Below are 21,909 nucleotides of genomic sequence, written 5' to 3'. Positions count from 1 at the left end.
AGGTCTGTGAGATGAGACCATGATGGGACCCTTGGCCACCATAGGACTCTCAGGTACCCCAAGACCCTTGGCCACCTCAGGACCTTCAGCCACCAGGGGACCCTTGGACCCTCAGCCACCCCAGGACCCTTGGTGTCCCCAGGACCTTTGGTCACCCCAGGACCCTTGGCCACCATGGGACCATCAGTTGTCTCTCAACACCCCAGGACACTCAGGTACCCCAGGACCTTTGCTGGTGTCCCCAGGACCTTCGGCCATCCTGGGATCCCTGGCCACCCCGTTCCCCATCTCCCACCCCCGTGTTCCCCCCCAGACTCCCTTGTCCCCTGGTGGCCGGGGACACAGAGGGTGACACCCCCACCCCTCCACCACCTCCCCAACCAAAGCCCGAACCCTCCACGGGACAAATCCCCGCACAACCCTCACTGTCACCAGCACTGGGGACAAACGAGGGGTCCCGGGGGGGGTCATTAAACCAACCTCGCCCCCCTCGGTGGTGACTCTATGGGTGGCTTCTGTCCCCCCCCCGCATTGTCCCCCGAGTCCGCTTGGGTGCGGGTTTGTCCTGGGGACAGGGTTGGGGACACGCGAGCTGCAAATGTCCCATTAGCACGTGTTGGGGGGGGACACCGAGCTGGGCGGGGCTGGGGAGGGGACATCTGCACCCCCCCGGGCCACCTCCTGTCCCTTCCCCGCCCCCCCGCCACCTTTCGTCCCCCCACGGGGGACGGCTCATCTCCACGCGGGGCGGGGGCGGGTTTAGCAAAAAAAAAAGGCAATTTTGGTTCAGTGCTTGCAGTCCTGTCTGACCCCCCCCTTCACCCAGTTTTGGGGTGACTCTTGGCGGGGGCAGGGGAGAGGGACCCCCCGCCGCGGGAAAAATCTTTGTCCTGCAACCCCCCCCATTGCAGAGCGCCACACTCCTGCGTTTCCCGGAAAAAAAAAAAAAAAAAAAGCAGAATTTTGATGATTTGGGGTAAAATTGAGGCGCGTTCGCGGCCCTGAACGCTCCGGGCTCGAAGCTGCTGCCACCCCCAAGCTCCCGTTCCCCCCGGGCTGAGAAATGGGGCAAATCCGCGGAAATCCACGTTTTGGAGCCAGGACCGGGGCGGGGGCGGTGCTGCACCGCCCGGGGGGCGTGGCCGGGGGGGGCGTGGCCGTGTGAGCGGGGGCGTGGTCTGGGGCGTGGCCGGGGGCGCGGGGGCGCGGCTGTGGGCGCGGGAGTGGGCGTGGTCGAGGGGGGGCGTGGTCATGGGCGCGGGGGGGGGGGCGTGGTCTGGGGCGTGGCCGGGGGTGCGGGGGCGTGGTCTTGGGCGAGGCCGGGGCGTAGCAATCCAGAACGAGAGCTGGGACGGGGGCGTGGCGTGATCACAAGGGGGCGTGGCCTTGCTGTTCGGGGGCGTGGCCGTTCGCGGTGGGGCGGCCCGGGGGCGGAGCGTTGAGGCTCGGGGGCGTGGCGTGGCTGTCTAGGGGCGTGGTCTGGCCGATCGGGGGCATGGCACGGCGTCCAGGGGGCGTGGCGTAGCGGTTGGAGGCGTGGTCTAGTCGTCCGGGGGCGTGGCATGGGCAGAGCGGGGCGTGGCGTGGGCAGAAGGGGGCATTTCCGGGGCGGAGCTGCCGGTGCGGCGGGCCGGGCCGGTGGCGGGGCGGTGCCGGAAGTACCGGCGGGGGCGGGGCCGGCGGCGTTGGGTGTGGCGGGGGCGGGGCCCGGCGCGGGGCGGGCCGGGATCGCGCTGCCATGGCGCTGAACCTCAGCAAGAACGGGCGGGCGCTGCAGGAGGCCTACGGGCGGGTGGTGGCGGCGGGGAGCCCCACCGACTGGTGAGGGGCGGGGGGGACCGGGGGCGGGGGGGGAGTCTGCGAGGGGGGGTGGGGTGGGGATGGGAGGGTAGAAGTGAAACTGGGGTGCGGTGGGATCTGGGGATGGGGGTGCTGGGGAGGGGGGTTATGGGGTGTCTGGGGGGCTGCGTGGGGTTTGGGGGGGTCGGGATGCCTGGGGGGCTGTGGGGGGTGTCTAGGGGGGTGCAGGGGGTGTCTGGGGGGACGTGGGGCTGTGGGGGGGTCGGGATGTCTAGGGAGGTTATGGGGTGTCCGGGGGTGCTGTGTGGGGTTTGGGGGGGTCAGGATGTCTGGGGGGCTGTGGGGGTGCAGGAGGTGCCTGGGGGGTTATGGGGTGTATGGGGGACTGTGGGGTTTGGGGGGGCCAGGATGCCTGGGGGGCTGTGGGGGTGCAGGAGGTGCCTGGGGGGTTATGGGGTATATGGGGGGCTGTGGGGTTTGGGGGGGCCAGGATGCCTGGGGGCATCTGGGGATGTGGGGCGGGGCTGTGGGGTAGAAGTGGAACAGGTTTGGGGGGGGTCTGCGGTGGGGGTTGTATGGGAGGTCAGGGCTGTGGGGGGGTCTGGGGGGTGCAGGGGAACATGTGGGGCCGGGGCTGCAATGGGGCCGTTAGAGGGTTTGTGGGTGTCGGGAGGTCAAGGTGGGGGGTGTGTAGAAGAAATAAGGGGGGGATGTATAGAGATTGGGGGGGTGGGGTGTCTGGGGGGGATGTGGGGTGTATAGGGGGGACCAGGGGGGGATCAGGGGGTGTAAGGGGGATGTGGGGTGTATAGGGGGGACCAAGGGGTGTCTGGGCCATGGGGCTGGAGCTGTGTGGGGTGGGGGTATCGGGGGTGTCAGGGTATCAGGGTGTGTGGACACGCCGGTGGGTGCCAGGAGCAGGGGACAGTTTTTGGGGGGCACTGCAGGGGGGCGGGGGGGTCCAGGTGAGCTGCTGGGGGCGGGGGCAGGTTTGGGGCTGGCTGGATCAAACCCCTAATTCTGCCTTTATTTTAGGGCGCTGTTCACCTATGAAGGCAACAGCAACGACCTGCGCGTGGCCGGTTCCGGAGGTGAGTGTGGGGGGGACGTCCCCCCCGAGGCTCCGCTCACGCGCTCTGGCTGCCTTTTGTCACCCGCTGCTTCTGGTGACATCCTGTGACTCCTGTCATCCCTGCGCCCGAGGACACGGGGCCGGGGGCCGGTTCTGAGCGAGGAAAATAGAGAAGAGTCTCGGCGGGGGGAGGCGCCTGCCTGGCTCTGCCGTCTCCTTGCTTTGCGTTTTCCTCGTGTCCAAAATTTGGGTCCTTGTAGTTTTTTACAACCCTGAAGTATTTTAGGTCCCAGCCAGGATGAAGGAAGAACCACAGAATTTGGTCAGCCTGGGGATCCCAGCTCACTGCAGCCAAAGTGCCGCTTCTTTTCCTTCCCTCCTCCACTGGACTTTTAATTTTTTAAATTTCTCTTTGATTCCCACACAAACGCTTCTAAAGCAGGTGGAACACCAAACACGCAGGCAGGTTTCTCCGCTCTCGAGATTTACATCCCCTGGATTCCCTCCCCTCACTCATTTGCAAATCTGAATTTCAATGTGAGCTGCTCAGTGAGTTTCGGGTGGAAATTAGTGTCAATTCGAAGTCCCGCGTGGTTTTTACGCTGGACCACGCTTAGTTAGGCGCAGTTTTAGCCCCGGCCTCTCCGCAGAGCTCTGCTCCTCCCAGCACTTCCCTTTCTGCCTTTCCCTGCCCGCCGCCCTGTTAAATATTGTTAAATATTGTTAAATATTGACCCGGCAAACACACGGCACCGGGGCCCGTCCCAGCTTCAGGCTTCCAGCTTTCGACTTTTCTGCCAGGCTTGGAAACCAGCGTGCCAAATTTAGAGCCAAAGTGTAAATATTTAATAGCGGAGAAGCAAACGATCTCCTTGGGCGCTGCTGCAGCGCGGAGCAGACCCGGCCGCGCCGCCGCTGTCGGGGTTTGATGCTGAGCAGTGCCTCGGTTTCTGCTTTTTAGGGCTTGGGCCCAAGGAGGAGGAACCATGGTTTGTGGGAATTTTTTTGAAATAAGAATACATTTTTTTGGTGTTTTTTTTTATCTCCTTCTCTGGTCGGTTTTCTTCTCCTATGTCCTGTGAGCGTCTACCTGATCACAACCCCTGTGGCCCCGGGGGTTTTACACCAGCGTCGGGGCAGGAGTTTCCTCCGACATTTGCCGAGCGGGACCTTCCCCGGCGTCAGCTTCTCGGTTTCTTCACGACTTCCCGTTTAACGATGCTTGTGGCAGCCGGGGCAGAACAAGGCGCAGCCGGTTCTGCTGCCGCTTCTCGGCACCTTTCCCACCTCCCATCGAGACGTTTTCTCTCCATGGAGGTTCCCACCGCGCCGTTTCTTGTAGGAACCCGTGGGCAGAGTTTGCAGCTGGCTGCTCTGGTTAAATTAAGTCTAATTAAGCCTGGAGCGCTTGAGCGTGTCCTTTCGCTTCTCTGGTGTCACTTGATCGGTGTTATAGACCCAAGATCTTTCCATACGTGAGTTGTGTTTGTCGCAGCGAAGGTCCAGGGCAAACAGGAGATACTCTTGGTGTTGGACGACTCCAAATCTAACAGAATAATCTCTAGGAAATTGTGGAATTAGAGAATAATGGAATAATTTGGGTTAAAGGAACCTTTAAAAGTCATCTAGTCCTGCCATGAGCAGGGACATCTTCACCAGCTCAGGTTGCCCGTCCAGCCTGGCCTGGGATGTCCCCATGGATGGGGCATCCACCGCCTCTCCGGACAACCCATTTAAGAAATAAAGAACCAGGAGGACGCAGATGTGGCCGTTCCCATGGTGTGGCCGGGATCTGCTCATCTCATGGCCTCTCTGTTCTCCCCCGGGGCAGATGGCGGCCTGGAGGAGATGGTGGAGGAGCTCAACAGCGGGAAGGTGATGTACGCCTTCTGCCGCGTGAAGGACCCCAACTCCGGCCTCCCCAAATACGTCCTCGTCAACTGGGTGAGTGGGGAATAAATCAGTCCCTTTGATTCTCTCTGGAATCGTTGTTGCTGAACCCGCCGGGCAGCGGCGAGCGGAGGATTCGCTTCCCTGTCGCGTCTCTTTGGCCGCGCGTCTCGCCCGGGCGGCAGCGGCGCTGCCGGGAAATGGCTCCGAACCCACCTGGGATGGGTTGAATTGAGCACTTGGGGTCAGCAGGAGCCTGGAGCCCTTGCGGTGCAGCGTTGTCCCCAGGGTCGCCATGTCCCCGTGGGAGCGTTTTTCCGCACCAAGCCCCAGTGGAGCCCTCACCGTGGGGACGATTTGCAGGTGTAGACCCAAACCAGCCTTGGTGGGACTCTCGGGTGAGTGGGTGCTGACGTTTTCTCTTTGCAGACGGGCGAAGGTGTGAACGACGTGAGGAAAGGGGCCTGTGCGAACCACGTCAGCACTGTAGCAAACTTCCTCAAGGTCTGTTCTTCTGTTTGTCATAGAATAATTTGGGCTGAAGGGCCCTCCCCAGCTCCCCCAGTGCCCCCCCTGCCACGAGCAGGGACATCTGCACCAGCTCAGGTTGCTCAGAGCCCCGTCCAGCCTGGCCTGGGATGTCTCCAGGGATGGTTCAGCCACCACCTCTCTGGGCAACCTGGGCCAGGCTCTCACCACCCTCAGGGGCAACGATTTCTCATATTCAACCTAAATCTCCCCTCCTTCAGTTTAAAACCATCACCCCTTCTTCTATCGCAACAGGCCCTGCTGGAAGGTCTGTCCCCATCTTTCTGACAAGCCTCCCGTTGTCACCCCAGCCCTTTTCCTTCTCTTGGCAGCGCTGGGATGTGTGAAGCCTCACGGAGGGTTCCGTGTCCCCTGGATTCACCTCTCCCCCTGCTCTGCCCCTCTCCCCGCTCAGGGCGCCCACGTCACCATCAACGCTCGCGCCGAGGAGGACGTGGAGCCCGAACTCATCATGGAGAAGGTGGCCAAAGCCTCCGGGGCCAACTACAACTTCCACAAGGAGAGCAGCAAGTTCCAGGACTCAGGGCCTCAAGCTCCCGTGGTGAGTTGGCTCCGGGAGGAGTTTCTGGTCCCCGGCGCCACCGTCACCCCGTGATTCAAGGGGCTCCCTGTGCTCTGACGTGGCCGTGGGAGCACCGAGGATTTTTGCCCACTTTGTTCCTCTCTCCGATTTGTTGTGGAGCAAATCAGGGCGAGAACAACGCGGTGGTGGCAGCAAACAGAAAGCCCAAGCTCTCCTCTCCACAAACCCGACACCCTTTTTTAAAGCAGGACCAATTTCCCCAGTTCCATGCTGGTTTTTAGAGACACAGAAGCTCCAACTTTTCACATTTGCAGAGTATCTTGCAAAGCTCAGAGCTTCTCTGAGGCGCAGCAACGTTTTAACCTGATTGCAAATGAAAACTGAGGCTTCCCTTGGTCGAGGCCAGAGATCTCAGCACCTTCCCTCCTGTCTCCGTAGAAATATTCTGGAGGAAGGTGCTTTTTTTTTTATAGGAAGATTTTTTTTTTTTGTAGGAAGGTGGAGTGTTTTGTAGGAAGATTTTTTTTTTAACACACTCCCCCAAGCAAACGAGGTTTCTCAGCTGTACAAAGGAGAAGCTCAGCTGCACGTGCTCCCTGGCTCCGAATCGCTCGACCCTGCTCCGAAATGTGAGGAGAGATCAATCCGGAGCTGGTGAGACCCCGGCTGTGCCCCGGCCCCGCTTTGGGTGACAGTGCCACGTGTGCTGGTCACTCCTGTACCGGCCACTCCCGCCTGGGCTCCGGAGACAACTTGATTTTTGCCAGAGGCACAAGGAAAACCACCCCGAAGTCCCCGTTTTTGGCAACGTTCGCATCGCCGGGCTTCAGCCGGCATTTTGTGAAAGTCTGGGGCAAAACATCAAGTTTTGGTAACTTTTAAAAAGACACGGACTGTGCTGAATGCAGGACCACGCTGTTTTGCTGTTATATTCTACTACAAAGTGTCTCTCTCTTTAAATTCTTGTGCTAAATATCGTCTGTTGAGCCTTTCCACCCAACCTGTGGACCCTTGGGGACCGGGGGGAAGACAAAGAGGGGCCGGTGGGTCCCGTAGCAGCAGGAAAAAGCCGTCAGAAAGTGCCCGGGGACACATTTCTGCAAAATTGCGCTTGCTCGGTGACCACTGCTCACGTGTGCTGCTTTGTGTCTCCCCGCAGGGCTCTGTCTACCAGAAGACAAACGCGATGTCTGAAATCAAGAGGGTCAACAAAGATAATTTCTGGGCCAAAGCCGAGGTGGGTCCTGCTGCTTCTTTTCAGCACGAGGAGGACGCGGCGTTCGGATGGAGCTGGGGATTATTTTCCATCTGCACCTTCCCTCTCTAACTCGGGGCTCTTTGCAGAGCTCCCGCTGCCCCGGGGTGCAAGGGGAGGAGAATTCTCATCTGAATTTGGCTCCGGGGCTGCTGGGGCGGGCGCAGGAGGAGAGGCCTGGGCTGCAGGCCCCGTTTTGGGTGGCAGGGCTGGTTTTTGACCTTTTTGAAGGCAGCTCTGCAAGACTGAACATCAGGACAAGGCTGCTCTGTATTTGCTTCCTATTCAGGTTGTTTTACACCAGGGTTTTACCGCGGTTTAGCAATAATTTGTGAACCTTCAGCGTTAGGGGTGCCGCACACGCCGGGAGATGCGCCGTGCCGGCTGACGGCACAGCACAGACCTGGGAGAGGGTTTCTCAGAGCTCTGGGATTATATCCCGTGACTTTTTGCACGTCTCCCATCAGAAAGATGAAGAAAACCGTCGGCTGGAGGAGAAGAGGCGGGCGGAGGAGGAGCGGCAGCGGCTGGAGAGGGAGCGGCGGGAGCGGGAGCTGCAGGAGGCGGCGGGGCGAGAGCAGCGATATAAAGTGAGATCCAACGAGATCGAAGCCCAGAAGTGAGTCCCGGCCGCCGGCGAGTGTTTGTGGCGGTGCCCAGAGCCCGTCCTGCTCACCGGGATTGCTCGGCTTTGCTCTCGGGGGTGTCGTGCCCCTGTCACCACCTCTGTTGGGTGGAAAAGCCCCTCGAGATTGAGTCCAACTGTAACCCACCCTGGCACTGCCCCCAGTCCCTGAGAACCTCATGTCCGTCTGTCCAACCCCTCCAGGGATGGTGACTCCAGCACTGCCCTGGGCAGCCTGTTCCAATGCCCCACAGCCCTTTGGGGAAGAAATTGTTCCCCAGATCCAACCTCAGCCTCCCCGGGTGCAACTTGAGGCATCTTCTCCCCGGCAGAACCACCAACCAGCTTGGCTGCTGGTCCAGTGTCACCCGTGGGTTTCCTGTCCCCAGGATCACGTCGTCCCCTTGCCAGGCGCTTTGGAACGTGTCACTGACACCTGTGGCCGCTGTTTGTGGGGACCCAGAGGTCCAGGGGGCTGCTGGAGGGTGCTGAGCCCCACATGGCTCCTGGGGGGCCTGTGGGTCCTGATCTGTCCCCAGCGGCTGGGGGAAGGTCCTTCCTCTGGTTTTCCCTGTGTAGCTGCAGCAGGAGCAAACGGCTCCTCCTGCCTGTTCGTTAACCCCAATTTGTCGTTTGTTAACCCCGGGTTGTCATTTGTCACCGCAGGAGACTCCAGCAGCAGCAAGAGGCCGAGAACAGGGACAAGGAGCAGCAGCAATGGGTGAGCGTTGTCCCCCATGTCAAGGTGTCCCCACCGTCCCCCTGTGACGGAGAGGACAGGGTGTCGTGGTGCAGGGCAGGGGGGTGACAGAGGAGCATCCCGGGCACTGTCACGGCAGGTGGGGGGATGTGACAGGACCCCCGGGCTCTTGGGTCTCTTGCTCTGTTCTCCATTTCCTTGGATGGGCTTCCATTTCCTTGGATCTCATTTTATATCTCTGCTCACGCCAGCTGCACGTTCCTGACGGCCACTCCGGCCGCAACCTCGGGGAAAACTGAGTTTAAAACTCTTCCTGGGGAAAGCCGAGTTTAAAACTCTTCCTGGGGAGCAGCCTGGGGACACTGGGTGACACCGAGTCCCTGTCCTCAGCCCAGCAAATCTCCCTGGTCTGTGGGTTTTCCTCCCCGTTTGCCGTGTCTGCTCCTTGTTCCTGTCCCTTCTGTCCTGGGGAGGGTGGATGGAGAGGGGTGGATGAGGAAGGGGGGGCTGGATGAGGAAGAAGGTGGGTGGATGATGGAGTGGGGTGGATGAGGAAGAAGAGGGTTGGATGAGGAAGGAGGGGTCCTGATGAAGAAGAAGGGGGGAGGATGAGCAAGAAGAAGGCTGGAGGAGGAAGGAAGGAGCTGGAGGAAGAAAGAGGGGGGTGGATGAAGAAGCGGGGGTGGGTGAGGAAGAATAGAGGTGGATGAAGAAGGGAGGTGGGTGAGGAAGAAGATGCTGGAGAAGGAAGAAGGAGGGTGGATGAAGAAGGAGGGGGCTGGATAAGGAAGGGGAGGCTGGATAAGGAAGAAGAGGGCTCGAGGAGGAAGAAGAGGGGGCTGGATGAAGAAGGGGGTCCGGATGAGGAAGAAGAGGGCTTGAGGAGGAAGGAGGAGGGTGGATGAAGAAGCGGGGGCTGGATGAAGAGGGAGGGGGGTCGATGAGGAAGAAGGGGGCTGGGTGAGGAAGGGGGGGCTGGCTGGGGAAGGGGGGGCTGTGTCAGCCCCCCGGAGCCGCAGCCGCCCCCGCTGTGCCACAGAAGGAGCAGGCGGAGCAGCGCGAGCCCCGGCAGCCCAAAGGCTTCAAGCGCAGCGAGTCGGTGGAGAAAGCCCAGGTACGGCGGCACTGGGGGGGCCACGCCGGCTCAGCCCCCACCGCGGTGCCGTGACCGGCGTTTCGGGGGGCTCTGTGCGCAGGAGGCCGCCTCGCTCATCGCCCAGAGGCCCGTGAACCCCCGCGACATCTTCAAGCAGAGGGAGAAGTCAGCGCCGGCAGACGCGGCGGCGCCTTCCCAGCCAGGTACGGCACCGGTGGTGACACCGGTGACATCGGCCCGGTCCCCGCTGAGCACTGGGGGGTCTTGCCACACCCCTGCTCTCTGCACCGCGACGTCGCAGCTCCGCGGTGGTTGCAATGCTAAAGCTCTCGCTGCGCCAGCTTCTAACAGCCGAGGGTGACGTTTCCAGCACTTCCACTCCACTTGTGAAACTTAAATTTCGTTTATAAAAGCAAAATTCAATATATTAACACTGGAAAGGGACAACTCTTGCAATCTACCCCGATTGCCCTGAATTCCACCCGATTTTTTTTTTTTTTTTTTGAGCCGAGCAGAAGCGCGTCCCTTTAGCAGAGCCTGAGCTGCTGGGTTCAATAGAAACCAGGAAGCTGCGAAAACCAAAAGCTGAAACCACCCGAGGAAGTTGCTGCCAACGTGTGGTATTGCCGGATGAATATCTGCTCCTCAGCCAGCAAAACCTCCTTGAAAGTCACTTGAATTAAGTGAAATAATCGCTTTTATTTTGCGATAGGAGCACAACATACACTTTCTCGGGTGGGCAAAGCCGTCGCTGGGCTGGGATGAAATCCCATGGTGGGAAAATGTCTTTTTTTGCTGATTAAACCCCCTGGGGGAAGGCTCATTGCTGAGGGGGAGAAACCCCTTGGGATTTCCCTCGATTGGGTTGGTATTTTATAGTTTTTAATGGAGGAAAGGATGACAAACGCTCTGGCACCGGTAAAACCCACACCAAGGCAAGTTGGGGTGTTTATTCAGGGGTAGAACTCTCCTGAGAGCTCTCCGGCTTCGCTTTTGTTTGCGTTCGGAGCCCGCGATGGGGAGATAAGGGCGAATAGTCACCGGCTGCCAAAGCAACACGCGCGGCTGCACCCAGTGGAACTGTCCCCCCCGGCTTGTCTGGGAAATCGGGGCGCCCCGAAAATCCCCCTGGAGAACCCGAAAGCAGAACCTGGGTGTTGGTGTCCTCCAGCTACTCTTCCTCCCCCCAAAATATATATATATATTTCTTTTTTTCCTCCCCCAAAATACCTCTATTTTTTTAAATTTTTTTTTTTCCTCGGCTGCAGCTCCTGCTGTAACCAGTCGCCAAACTTGTTTTCCAAAGCCAGTATTAGAGCTGGAAAATCCTGCTTAGGAGGAGAACCGAGCTCCCGAGGCAAAAATCCACCCGGCGCCGCCCGTCGGTGACGCACGGGGAGCCGCGGGGCCGTCACCGCGGGGCTGTCACCGCGGGGCCGGGACCCTCGGCTCCCCCCAGCATATTTAACTCCTTTTTTTAGGCAAACTCCGCAGCCCTTTCCTGCAGAAGGAGGTGAACTCGGCGCCGGGTCCCGTCTCTCCCGCGCGGGACGTCCCCCCCGTGTCCTTCGCCCCCTCCTCGGCCTGGGGGGCATCCGCACCGTCCGGGGGACCCGCGGCAGGTGGGTGGTTTTGCTTGCTCGCCAAAGCTTTTTTTGGTTCACCTCTCCGAATGAGGCCTCAAAATTTGGCACGCTGAGGCCGGGCCCTGAGTTCCTGTTTCATTTTTCAATAGAATCGTTTAGGTCAGAGGAGACCTTTAAGATCATTGAGTCCAACTGTTAACCCGACACTTTACAAACGCAGCAGAGCCGGACGGGTTTAAGACAAATTCATTTTCATATTGTGTTTTGCAAAGGAGAGCTAAAATAATTAGCTTCCCATCCCCCTTAGGCAGTTTGTTCGCGGCCCTTACACAAGAGCAAAATGCAATTTCTTGCTGAAAGCTCCTAAAACCAGCAACAGAAACGCTGGACGTGCTTTGGGGCTTTTTGTTCTCAGGGACATGGGGCGGTGCCAGGATTGGGGTGATGCTTGGGCTCAATGAGGGTCTTTTCCGACTAAGCGATTCCGGGAGCCGGACCGAGCTCGGATGGTGTCCCCGGGCTGCGGCCACCACTAGATGCTGCTCTCGGCCGGGTCCTGCTCCGAGCCGTCCCCGCCAGATTTGCTGCTCAGAAAGATCTTCAGCACCTTCTTCCTTTCCCCGCTGGAGATCCTGGATCTCTCCCTTCTCCTTTGCGTCGTTCCCTAAACCCCTGCTTGCCCCTATTGCCAGACAGGGGACCCAGGGGACATCCAGCTCATCCCCGAAGTTTGGTGGCACTTCAGTCTGGACAAGGCGAGGGGACGGGGAGTTATGGTGTTTAGATAACGTGTGTTTCTTTTGCAGGACAAGACTCTGGGTACAATTCCAGCGTCCCCACGTCCCACGCGGAGGAGGCGAATCTGTACGAGGAGCCGCCGGACGCCTCAGCCATCTATGAAGAACCACCTCAGGTTGGTACATGGGGCCCGGGAGGGACGAGAGGACAGGATCTCATCAGTCTCTTTGCCAAAGCGCTTTCTCCTCTTCTCCTGCTGCTTTGCACGTCCAAAACCGGCTGAGCCGACAAAACCCAGCTGTTCTTGGCGTCAGATTCTCTAGCGTCTAATAGCGGGGTTGTGTCATACCACAGGATTTCCCTCGGTTTCCTCTTCTCTATTCATCTGTCTCATGTCCTGTCCCCCACCTCCCCGCACAAAACCAGAATTATTTCAAACAGACTTAATTTTCTTGTTCTTGAAGTCAGCTGGAAGTGTCCGGCTGGTTCCAAAGGAGCAGGAGATGGGCAACTTGAGGCCGTTTCCTCTGGTCCTGGCGCTTGTTCCCGGGGAGCAGAGCCCGACCCCCCCTGGCTCCAAGCTCCTTTCAGGCAGGTCAGAGATCAGAAGGTCTCCCCTCAGCTCCTGTTCTCCAGCTGAACCCCCAGCTCCCTCAGCCGCTCCCATCACACTTGTGCTCCAGCCCCTTCCCCAGCTCCGTTCCCTTCTCTCAACTCGCTCCAGCACCTCAAGGCCTTTCATGAGGTGATCCTGCCACCCCTCTGGCTGCCATTTTGTGTTTTGAGGTGATTTTGGTGCCCCTGGGGCCGCCATTCTGTGTGCTGAGGTGATTCTGCCACCCCCGGTGCCATTTTGAGCGCTGAGGTGATCCTGGTGCCGCCATTTTGAGCGCTGAGGTGATCCTGGTGCTGCCATTTTGTGTGCTGAGGTGATCCTGGTGCCGCCATTTTGAGCGCTGAGGTGATCTTGGTGCCCCTGGGGCTGACATTTTGTGTTCTGAGGTGATCTTGGTGGCCCGGTGCATCTCCTTCACCTCCTTCACGTCGGAAACGTTGCCGATCTCATTTCTGAATTTTAATTTATAGGCTGATCCATTTCAGCTCTGGTAAGAAATCACGTGGCACCGCCAAACAGCCAGACTTTCCCTTTAAGCCACTCAAATTTTTGATTTGTAAAGTGGCCGCTTCAGTTACTATCACTCTGAGAAGAGTCCCTCCGTGGTGACCTCTGCTTCATCTGCTTATGAGTTGCTAAAATGATGGTTTTTTAGGAATCCTATCATCTAGAAATACCAAACCATGGCCATCTCTGTCCTGTTTTCACAGCTGGGGCAAGTTTTGTCTACTCCAGATCTCCAAATTCTTTATCTTATCTGGCATTTTCAGTCTCTGTAAAAGGATCCATAATATTAAGCTTTAAATAAACTTCCATCAGGTAGTTTTATGATTTAGAATCCTGTATAAATCCCAGATAATTCAACTCAATGATCGTAGTTTCATGTGTAGTAACCTCAAAAAACTCAAACCGTAAAACCCATGAGATTTTTAACACGCAATACTTTTGAAGGATAACTTGCCTTTCGGTTTCTCTTATTTATATTTTATATTAATTCCACTTCAAGCTTTCTCCAGGTCTATAGAGTAAAATGTAGAAACCCCCCGAAGCCACTACTTAAAAAAGAATAAAATAATTGTACTCTGGGTTGTTTTTCCCAAACCCCCAGCAAATTCAGATGTGCAGGCAAAGCACCACAAATCCTTATAATTTTGGCAACAGCGCAGATTAATAACCCATGGAGCCACCGGAGCCACATCCTTCCCAGCGGTAACTCCTTATTTTGCCTCTTTTCTTCCCAAAGGAACGAGTCGACGATGCCAAGTACGATTATTCGGCCGGGTACCAGGCGGAGCTGGCGGGAAAGGGGCTGTGTGCCCGGGCGCTCTACGACTACCAGGCTGGTGAGATTCTCCCTCTGAACTGGGTTTAACTGGGACCAGTCTGGTCCCAGAGAGCTGGAATCCATCGCAGCGGGGTCCCGAGCAGCATCTCCCACCCAAATTTGGGCTGGAAAAGGAAGGAAGGAAGCGGGTGGCTTCTCTTTTTTCCCTTAATAGCTGTTTTTCACTCACCTCCCTGTCTTCCCCCTCTCACCTGAGACTGTTTTTACCCAAATATTCTCATTTTATGATTTACTGGATGCCTGGCCTGTCGCAGTGGCCGCGGGGCTGAGCTGCCTGGGCTTGTCCAGCCCTAAAACCACATTTTTTTTTCTGCGAAAAGCGGCTGTTGAGGGGTTTGGTTCAGGTTGGTTTTAACCCCTCCCCATCACTCCGTCTCCTTCCAGCCGACGACACCGAGATCTCGTTCGACCCGGAGAACATCATCACCAACATCGAGATGATTGACGAGGGCTGGTGGCGCGGCTACGGGCCCGACGGCCACTTCGGCATGTTCCCCGCTAATTATGTGGAACTGATTGAGTAACTGGGGAGCCGGCGCCATTCTGTCCCCACCCCGGTAGCACTTGGCTCCAGCCTAGTGCTTCCAAACGATCTGTGGCTTGGATTTTATCTTTTCTTTTTCTTTTTTTGTTCTCTCCAAGTGAAGTGCCATTGCCTGCCCCCCCCCAGCACCGGCTGCCCCCGGTGCTACCCCCCAACTCTCTCCCACCCTCCTGGGAGAGACGAAGGTTCCATCTCCTCCTCTTCCTCCCTCCGCTTCTCTCGCAGGGCTGAAGGAGGGGGTCACACATCCCTTACCGGGGGGGACATTTTCAGGGAATAAGTTGCCTCTTCCTCCGTCACGCTCCCTCCCACCCCGTGGCCTCAGAATTGGGGTGGTTTTCCCCGTTTTGGTTCTCTCACCCGATCAATCTGAACATCTTGCGGGGTCTGATGTCACCTGAAGAGCCCAAACGTGGCTCCGCAGCGTTGTCACCCCCCGCCCCCCCCCCGAGCTGCCACCACTGTCTCCTCCAAGGGTTTTTTTCTGCCTTTCCCGCCCCCCAACCCCCGTTGCGGGGATTGAAACGATGTGACTGAGCTCCTCGGCGGGGGAGCCCCAGCCAGGCCAAAGTGGGGGGGTTTGGGGTTATTTTTTTAGCAAAAACCTGTGAGTGTGGGATCTGCCCCCCCCTCCCATCACCCCAAATTCACTGTGAACAAGGAAGAGCCCAACCCCCCCCCTGCCCCGTGTTCCCCCTGTTGATTTATTTTCCCTGGTGTTGCTGTAGAATTAGCTGGAGGGGTTGGGGTTTGGGGGGTCCCACCCCTCCTGTGGGTGCTGGGGGATGCGGCAGCTCCTCCGAGCCCCTTCCCTGGGGTCCCCTGAGCCCCATTCCCCCCACAATGACAATAAAAGGGCTTTTCTTTGGTGACAGATGCAGCTGTGCGCTCCCGGGCAGGATTTGGGGTGAAATGTCGGGGTTTTGGTGCAGGGCTCATGTGTTACTAACACCGGGAGCACTACCGAGGAATCTTTTAACGAGGCGACCCCACCCGTGGGAATTGCCGCAATGGGTCATTGTCACCAGGCTCGTGCTCCAGAGAGGGATAATTGGATAAATAATTAGCCCCAGTGTTAATTATTTGAGTCTAATGAGGGAGAGTTGTTGGGAAGAGCAGCTGGAGGCAGCGACGGGGGTGTCGAGAGGCTTTAGGGGGACACTGGGGATTTGGGGACACTGGGGACATGGAGGCTGCAGGCACAACTTGGGGTTGTGGGGACACTGGGGGCTTGGAGACATGAGGGACTTGGGGACGTGGGGACACTGGGGACTTGGGCCTGGCAGCCAGGCGGGTGCCACCTGTCCCAGCCATGTCAGGGTCGGGCGGTCACACAGGCCCAAGGTTCCCTGTCACCCCAGCACCCATGGGTGCTGCCACCCCCCGGGGACATCGCAGGGCAGTGGGTGTCACCTGCTGGGACACTCGTGTCACAGGTGGCCCCACGGGGTCCCATGTGGGCTGGTGTCACACTGGAGACATCTTCCTGCCACCGCCACAGCCCCTGTGCTGCTGTAGTCCTGCTCGTGTCCCCTCCTGTCCCCAGCCCTGCCCCGTGTCCCCTCCTGTCCCCAGGGCAGACACAGGACTTGGCACTGACACTTTATTCGCCAGGGCCTGGGTGCAGGGTGGGGATGGCACAGGGACAGGAATGTCACAGGGACAGGGATGGCACAGGGATGGGGATGGCACAGGGATGGGAGGGGACAGGGGTGTCACGGTGATGGGGACAGCCGGGCAGGACGCAGGCGATGGCAGGGATGTCACAGCCATCACAAGCCCGGTGCCACCGCTGTCCCCACGGCCACCCCCTCACTTCCAGCTGCTGAAGAACTGCTTGAAGAGCGGCGTCTCACGGCCCTGGGGCAGGATCTCCACCTGGGGACAAGCACAGGGACAGGGTGACATCCCCCATGTCCCCCCCGGGTCCCCTGGCCGCTGTCACCCACCTGTGTGTGGGGCGGGTGGCCCATGCGGGCGATCACCTCCTCGGCCACCCTCAGGGCCGCCTGCCGCTCCTGCTCATTGGCCTTGTGCCCTGCGGACGGGGACATCAGTGCCACCCCAGGGGTGGCCCCTGTCCCCCTGTCCCCGTGTCCCCGCCCCGGGCACCTTTCCAGACGTAGACCTTCCCGCCGGCGCTGTGGTCCAGCACAAAGCAGTCATCAGGGCAGAGCAGGTCCTGGCTGAAGGGGCTACTGGTGGCCACTGGGCTCAGGTCCATGCGCCCTGTCGCGTCCGACACCTGCCCGTGGCCGGGATGTCACCGCGGGGCCACCCCGGCGTCCCTCGGCCATGCCCAGCCCTGTGTCCCCTCACAGCCCTGCCCCAGAGCCACCATGGTGTCCCCTGGCCATGCCCAGCCCCATGTACCCCCCAGGGCCACCACAGTGTCCCCTTGTCATGCCCAGCTCCACCTGTCTCTCCTAAGGCCACCACACTTTCCCCAGAGCCACCACAGTGTCCCTTGGCCATGCCCAGCCCCACGTACCCCCCAGGGCCATCACGCCATCCCCTGCCATGCTCCATGTCCCACTTGGGGCTTCCACATCTCCCAGCCAAGCCCAACACCAGGACCACCATGGTGACACTCAGCTATGCCTGGGGCCACCGCGGTGGCCTTGCCTTGTAGAGAATGGCTGCCCCCGCGTTCCTCTGGTCGGCCACGGCGTCCTCCTCGGGGCTGCCCTCCTGCAAGGTGGGCTTGGGGCCCAGCACCTGCCAGGCCAACAGTGTCACAGAGCCACCCCCTGGGGACGCTCGGGTCCCCCTCTCCTGCCATGGGTGGGTCCAGCTCACCTGGAGCATCTCAGGTGGCTCCTCACCATCCACCACAATCTCCAGGCCGGCCTTGCCGCCCCGCTCGCCGTCCCGGATGGCGGCGGCCAACTCCTGCGCCCGGCTGCGCTCCAGCACGTTGGACCGGGCCCCACACCACACAAAGAGGGTCTGGGGACAGGGAGGGGGACAGTGGGGACAGAGCCATCCCATGGTGGGCCCCGAGCCACCTGGCTCAGGTTGAGGATGGAGCAGTCACTGGGGTTGAAGGCGGCCCAGGGAGAAGCCCTGATGGGTGAATGGACACCCAGATGGACAGACAGACACCTCAACAAACACACTATGGGTGGGGGACGTCCCAACAAATTGATGGGCAACCCAAGAGACAGACACCCCTATGGACAGACAGACACCCCTATGGACAGACAGATGTCCCGTGGACAGACAGCCACCTGCAAGGAGACAAACAACCCAACAGACTGATACTCAGAAGAACAGACAGACAGACATCCCAACAGAGAGACACCCAGACAACCAGGCAGATGGATGGACAGATGCTCTGACAGACGGACACCCAGCAAGAAAAACCGCCTGCCCTACGCGTGGACAGACGCCCCGACAAAGAGAGGGACACACTGATGGCCTGAGGGACACCCCAAAGGACAGATGGACAGCCCGAAGGACACACACACCAGATGAGAAGGGTCTGGGGACAAGGAGAGGGGACAGTGGTGACGGGGCCCCGGCCCCACCTGGCCCAGGTCCAGGATGAAGCAGTCGCCAGTGTTGAAGCTGCCCCAGCCCACGTCCCGCTCGCTCGCCCGGATGTTCTTCTTGCCCTTCACCTGGTAGAGTTTGCGCACGGGGCCGGCGCCGGGGCGGGGGGCCCTGAACGCCGAGGCCACCCCCCCCTCCTGCCAAAGCAGGGTGCTGAGCGCCCGGGGCGGGGCAGCACCCAGCGGGGGTCCCCAGCACCCAGTGAGGGTGTTGAGGGCCTGGGGGGGGTCCCCAAAACTCAACAGGGATGTTGAGTGCTCATTGGGGTCCCCAGCACCCAATGCGGGCTCCCAGCACCCAGCAGGGGTGCTGAGCACCATGGGGAGTCCCCTGCACCCAACGAAGAAGCTGAGCGCCCGAGGGGGTCGCCAGCACCGAACAGGGGTGTTGAGCATCAGGGGGGCAGTTCCCAGCACTCAATGGGGGGTCCCAGCACCCAGTGGGGGTGCTGAGTGTTTGGTGGGGTCCCCAGCACCCAATGAGGGTGTTGAGCATCCAGTGGGGTCCCCAGCACCCAAGGGGAGGTGGCAAGCACGCAGCATGTGGCAGAGGTGTTGAGCACCCAGCAAGGCCACTCAGCACCCTCTGGAGCACCCAGCACCCTGAGGGGGTCCCACGTGCTTGGTGGGGAATGAGCAGGGTGGTGAGGGTGCTGAGAGCTCAGTGGGGGTGCTGAGCACCCATCAGGGATGCTGAGCACCTCTTGGGGATGCTGAGAACCTGGCAGGATGCTGAGCACCCATGTAGGATGCTGAGCACCCAGTGAGGATGCTGAGAACTTGGTGAGGATTCTGAGCACCCACCCAGGATGCTGACAGCGTGGTCAGGATGCTGAACACCCATTGGGGATGCTGAGCACCCAGTGGGGGTGCTGAGCACCCAGCAAGGATGCTGAGGACTTGGCGGGATGCTGAGCACCCATCCAGGATGCTGAGCACCCATCAGGGATGCTGAGGACTTGGTGGGATGCCAAGCACCCATCCAGGATGCTGAGCACCCATCAGGGATGCTGAGGACTTGGTGGGATGCTGAGCACCCATCAGGGATGCTGAGGACTTGGTGGGATGCTGAGCACCCATCCAGGATGCTGAGCGCCCATCAGGGATGCTGAGAGCCTGGTCGGGATGCTGAGCACCCATGGGGGATGCTGAGAGTTTGGTGGGAATTATGAGCACCCATCTAGGATGCTGAGCACCCAGTGAGGATGCTGAGCACCCATCAAGGATGCTGCGCACCTACTGGGGATACTGAGAGCTTGGAAGGGATGCTGAGCCCTCATGGGGGGCGCCGAGCACCCCGAGCTGCCACGGGGTGCCCAGCGCCCGTACCTGGTAGGTGACCCCACGCGGGAAGTGCCCCATGAAGGTGTCGGACTCGTGTCCCTGCGCCTCGCGGTGCGTGACCGGGCGCTCGCCCAGCAGCGCGCTCAGCTGGGTGCCCAGGAGGGCACAGGCCCCCTGCTCGTCCTGCGAGGAGTCCCGGCCTGCGGGGACACCCACCGCTGAGCCCCCCGGCCCCAAACCACCCCCCCAGCCCCCCCGCAGCCCCGGGCTCACCCATCCAGAGGTGCAGGTGTGCGCGCTCCTCTGGCCCGTTGTGCAGCACCAGGTACGCGTCCCCCGAGAAGAAGACGCCCCGTGTCCCCTCGGGGACTTCGACCGGCCGCAGCTTCTCCACCCGCCAGATGTGCAGCCCCGGGCGGGTGACATTGGGACCGAACGGGGACCCGCTGTGGGGGGAGGGTGCTGTGAGATGGGGGGGCGACCGGGGGGGAGGGGAGAGGGGTGGTACCTTTTGGGGAGCGCAGTGTACATGGCGTCAGGGGGTGGTGATGGCAAGGGTGATGGGTGGACAGACGGACCTGGGGACGGAGGGACAGCGTGAGGGCGACAGGGGAGCGGACGCTCCGACAGACAAATGGACGCTCGGACAGGTGAACGCCCCAAAACACACACAGATGGGCAGATGGACACCCTGATGGACACCCAGAAGGAAGGACAGGCAGCCAGAAGGACAGATGGACACCAAGAAGAGCAAACAGATGCCCCAATGGATGCCCAGAAAGACAGGTGGACACTACTGATGGACAGACAAACACCCAGAAGGAAGGACAGACACCCAGAAGGAGAGACAGACACCCTGATGGACAGATGAACACCAAGAAGAACAAATAGATGCACCCGACAGACACCCAGGACAGATGGACGGACAAACGGACACTTAGATAAGTGCCCCAAAAGACAGCCAGAAGGACAGATGGACACCCAGAAGGAAGGACAGACACCCAGAAGGACAGATGGACACTCCAACAGGGAGATGGATACCCCGATGGACAGATGGACACCCAGAAAGGTGGACAGACACACAGATGGATGTCCCTATGGACAGGTGGACAGTCCCCGCCCTGGACAGACAGACACCCCAATAAATGGACACCCAGGAGGACAGACAGACAAACACCCCCATGGGCAGGTGTACCCCAACGGATGGCTGGACACTCGGAAGGACAGACAGACACCCCGATGGTAGGGGGACACCTGGAAGGACGGACAGACGCCCTGATGGATGGACACCCCAGTGGGTGAGACGCCCCCAGGACAGACAGACAGACACCACCAAAGGCACATACGCTGTGATGGACAGACAGACACCCCCATAGACACTTGGCCAGACAGATGGACACCCCGAAGGCCACCTGGATGGACAGACAGACACCCCCACAGACATCCCCCCTAGACAGACACCCACACAGACAGACAGCCGCACACCCTGAGGGACAGATAGACACCTTGAGGGACAGACGGACACCGGACAGGCCCTGGCGCAGACGGACAGCGGGACAGACAGACGCCCCAGGAGCTGCCACAGCACCCGGAAGGCGGCGGCTGTGACTCAGGCGCAGGAAAGGGTGGGGACGGGGAGGGGGACACGAGGAGTGACGGGGGGGTGACAGGTCCCGGGGGGGCATGTGGCCTGGAGTGGGACCCGTCACACTGGGGATGGGGACACTGAGCCCTGGGACCCCCCCTCCACTTTTGGGACGGGGGGGGACATACTGAGAAGGGGGGGCTGTGCTGGGTGGGGGGACTATACTGGGAGCTGTACTGGAATGGGGGTTGTACTGGGGGGGGCTGTACTGGGGGGCTATACAGGGGGCTGCACTGGGCAAGGGGGGGTGTGCTGGGGGCTGTACTGGTGGGGCTGCATCGTGGGGGGGTTGTACTGGGAGTGGTGAGGGTTGTACTGGGAGGGGCGTTTGTACTGGGGGGCTGTACTGGGAATGGCAGGGCTGTACTGGGAGGGGGAGTTGTACTGGGGGGCTGTACTGGGAATGGCGGGGCTATACTGGGGGGGGGGGTTGTACTGGGGGGTTGTACTGGGAGCTGCACTGGGCGCGGGGCCGCAGCAGCGGCACTGGGCGGCACTGGGAGCGCTGCCCCCCCGCACATCGCTGGGATGTGACTCACGGGACCCGCGTGTGACCGGAGCGGGGGGGGTTGTGGGGGCCGGGGGGGCCGAGCCGCCACGTGGCCACCGCGCGGCCCGGGGGAGCCTGCGGGACCGGGGGGGTCACGTGTGCAGTGTCAGCCCCACATGAAGTGTCACCCCCCCGTGCACTGTCCCCCGTGCAGCGTCCCCCGTGCAGCGCCAGCGCTGCTGCCGGTGCCGGTTCCAGTGCAGCGCTGCCGCGGTTGGACGGGGCTGCTGCTGCTGCTGCAGTGCCAGCGCCAGCGCAGCCCCCATGGCAGGCAGTGCCGGTGCCGCTCCCTGCAGTGCCGGTGCCGCTCCCTGCAGTGCCGGTGCCATGCGGGCTCCCGGGCAGTCCGGTCCCCGCGGTGCCGGTGCGGCTTCCCGGTTCAGTCCCGGTCCGCGCGGTCCCATTGCCGTGCAGTGCCGCTGCCGGTGCAGTCCCGCTCCGTGCAGTGCTGCTGCAGCGGGCGGTGCCGCTCCCGGTGCAGTGCCGGTGCCGCTCCCGGTGCAGCGCCGTGCAGTGCCGGTGCCGCTCCCGGTGCAG

At 60.4% G+C, this 21,909-nt stretch overlaps 2 protein-coding genes across 2 annotated transcripts; one reads left to right on the top strand and one right to left on the bottom strand.

Moving 5' to 3' along the window:
• Window positions 1–1,727: 1,727 nt before the first annotated feature.
• DBNL (drebrin like) lies at window positions 1,728–15,219 on the top strand. Its single transcript, XM_065651552.1, has 14 exons — window positions 1,728–1,821; window positions 2,836–2,891; window positions 4,704–4,816; window positions 5,192–5,266; window positions 5,706–5,852; window positions 6,994–7,071; window positions 7,557–7,708; window positions 8,381–8,435; window positions 9,454–9,528; window positions 9,611–9,713; window positions 10,992–11,132; window positions 11,903–12,009; window positions 13,694–13,793; window positions 14,180–15,219. Exons 1-14 carry the CDS (start codon window positions 1,739–1,741, stop codon window positions 14,317–14,319), a joined length of 1,425 nt encoding a protein of 474 aa, XP_065507624.1. The 5' UTR covers window positions 1,728–1,738; the 3' UTR covers window positions 14,320–15,219.
• Window positions 15,220–15,964: 745 nt separating this feature from the next.
• Window positions 15,965–20,752, bottom strand: CAPG (capping actin protein, gelsolin like). Its single transcript, XM_065651528.1, has 10 exons — window positions 20,683–20,752; window positions 19,686–19,755; window positions 19,451–19,623; window positions 19,223–19,377; window positions 17,870–18,031; window positions 17,139–17,288; window positions 16,965–17,057; window positions 16,452–16,584; window positions 16,289–16,377; window positions 15,965–16,217 (listed from the first exon to the last, which is right to left on the bottom strand). Exons 2-10 carry the CDS (start codon window positions 19,706–19,708, stop codon window positions 16,152–16,154), a joined length of 1,044 nt encoding a protein of 347 aa, XP_065507600.1. The 5' UTR covers window positions 19,709–19,755; window positions 20,683–20,752; the 3' UTR covers window positions 15,965–16,151.
• Between the last annotated feature and the right edge of the window lie 1,157 nt (window positions 20,753–21,909).

Source organism: Caloenas nicobarica, chromosome 25, assembly GCF_036013445.1.
Source record: "Caloenas nicobarica isolate bCalNic1 chromosome 25, bCalNic1.hap1, whole genome shotgun sequence".
Lineage (NCBI taxonomy): Eukaryota > Metazoa > Chordata > Aves > Columbiformes > Columbidae > Caloenas > Caloenas nicobarica.
The sequence above is the reverse complement of the archived record's forward strand: the minus strand, read 5'-3'. Positions and strand labels throughout refer to the sequence as shown.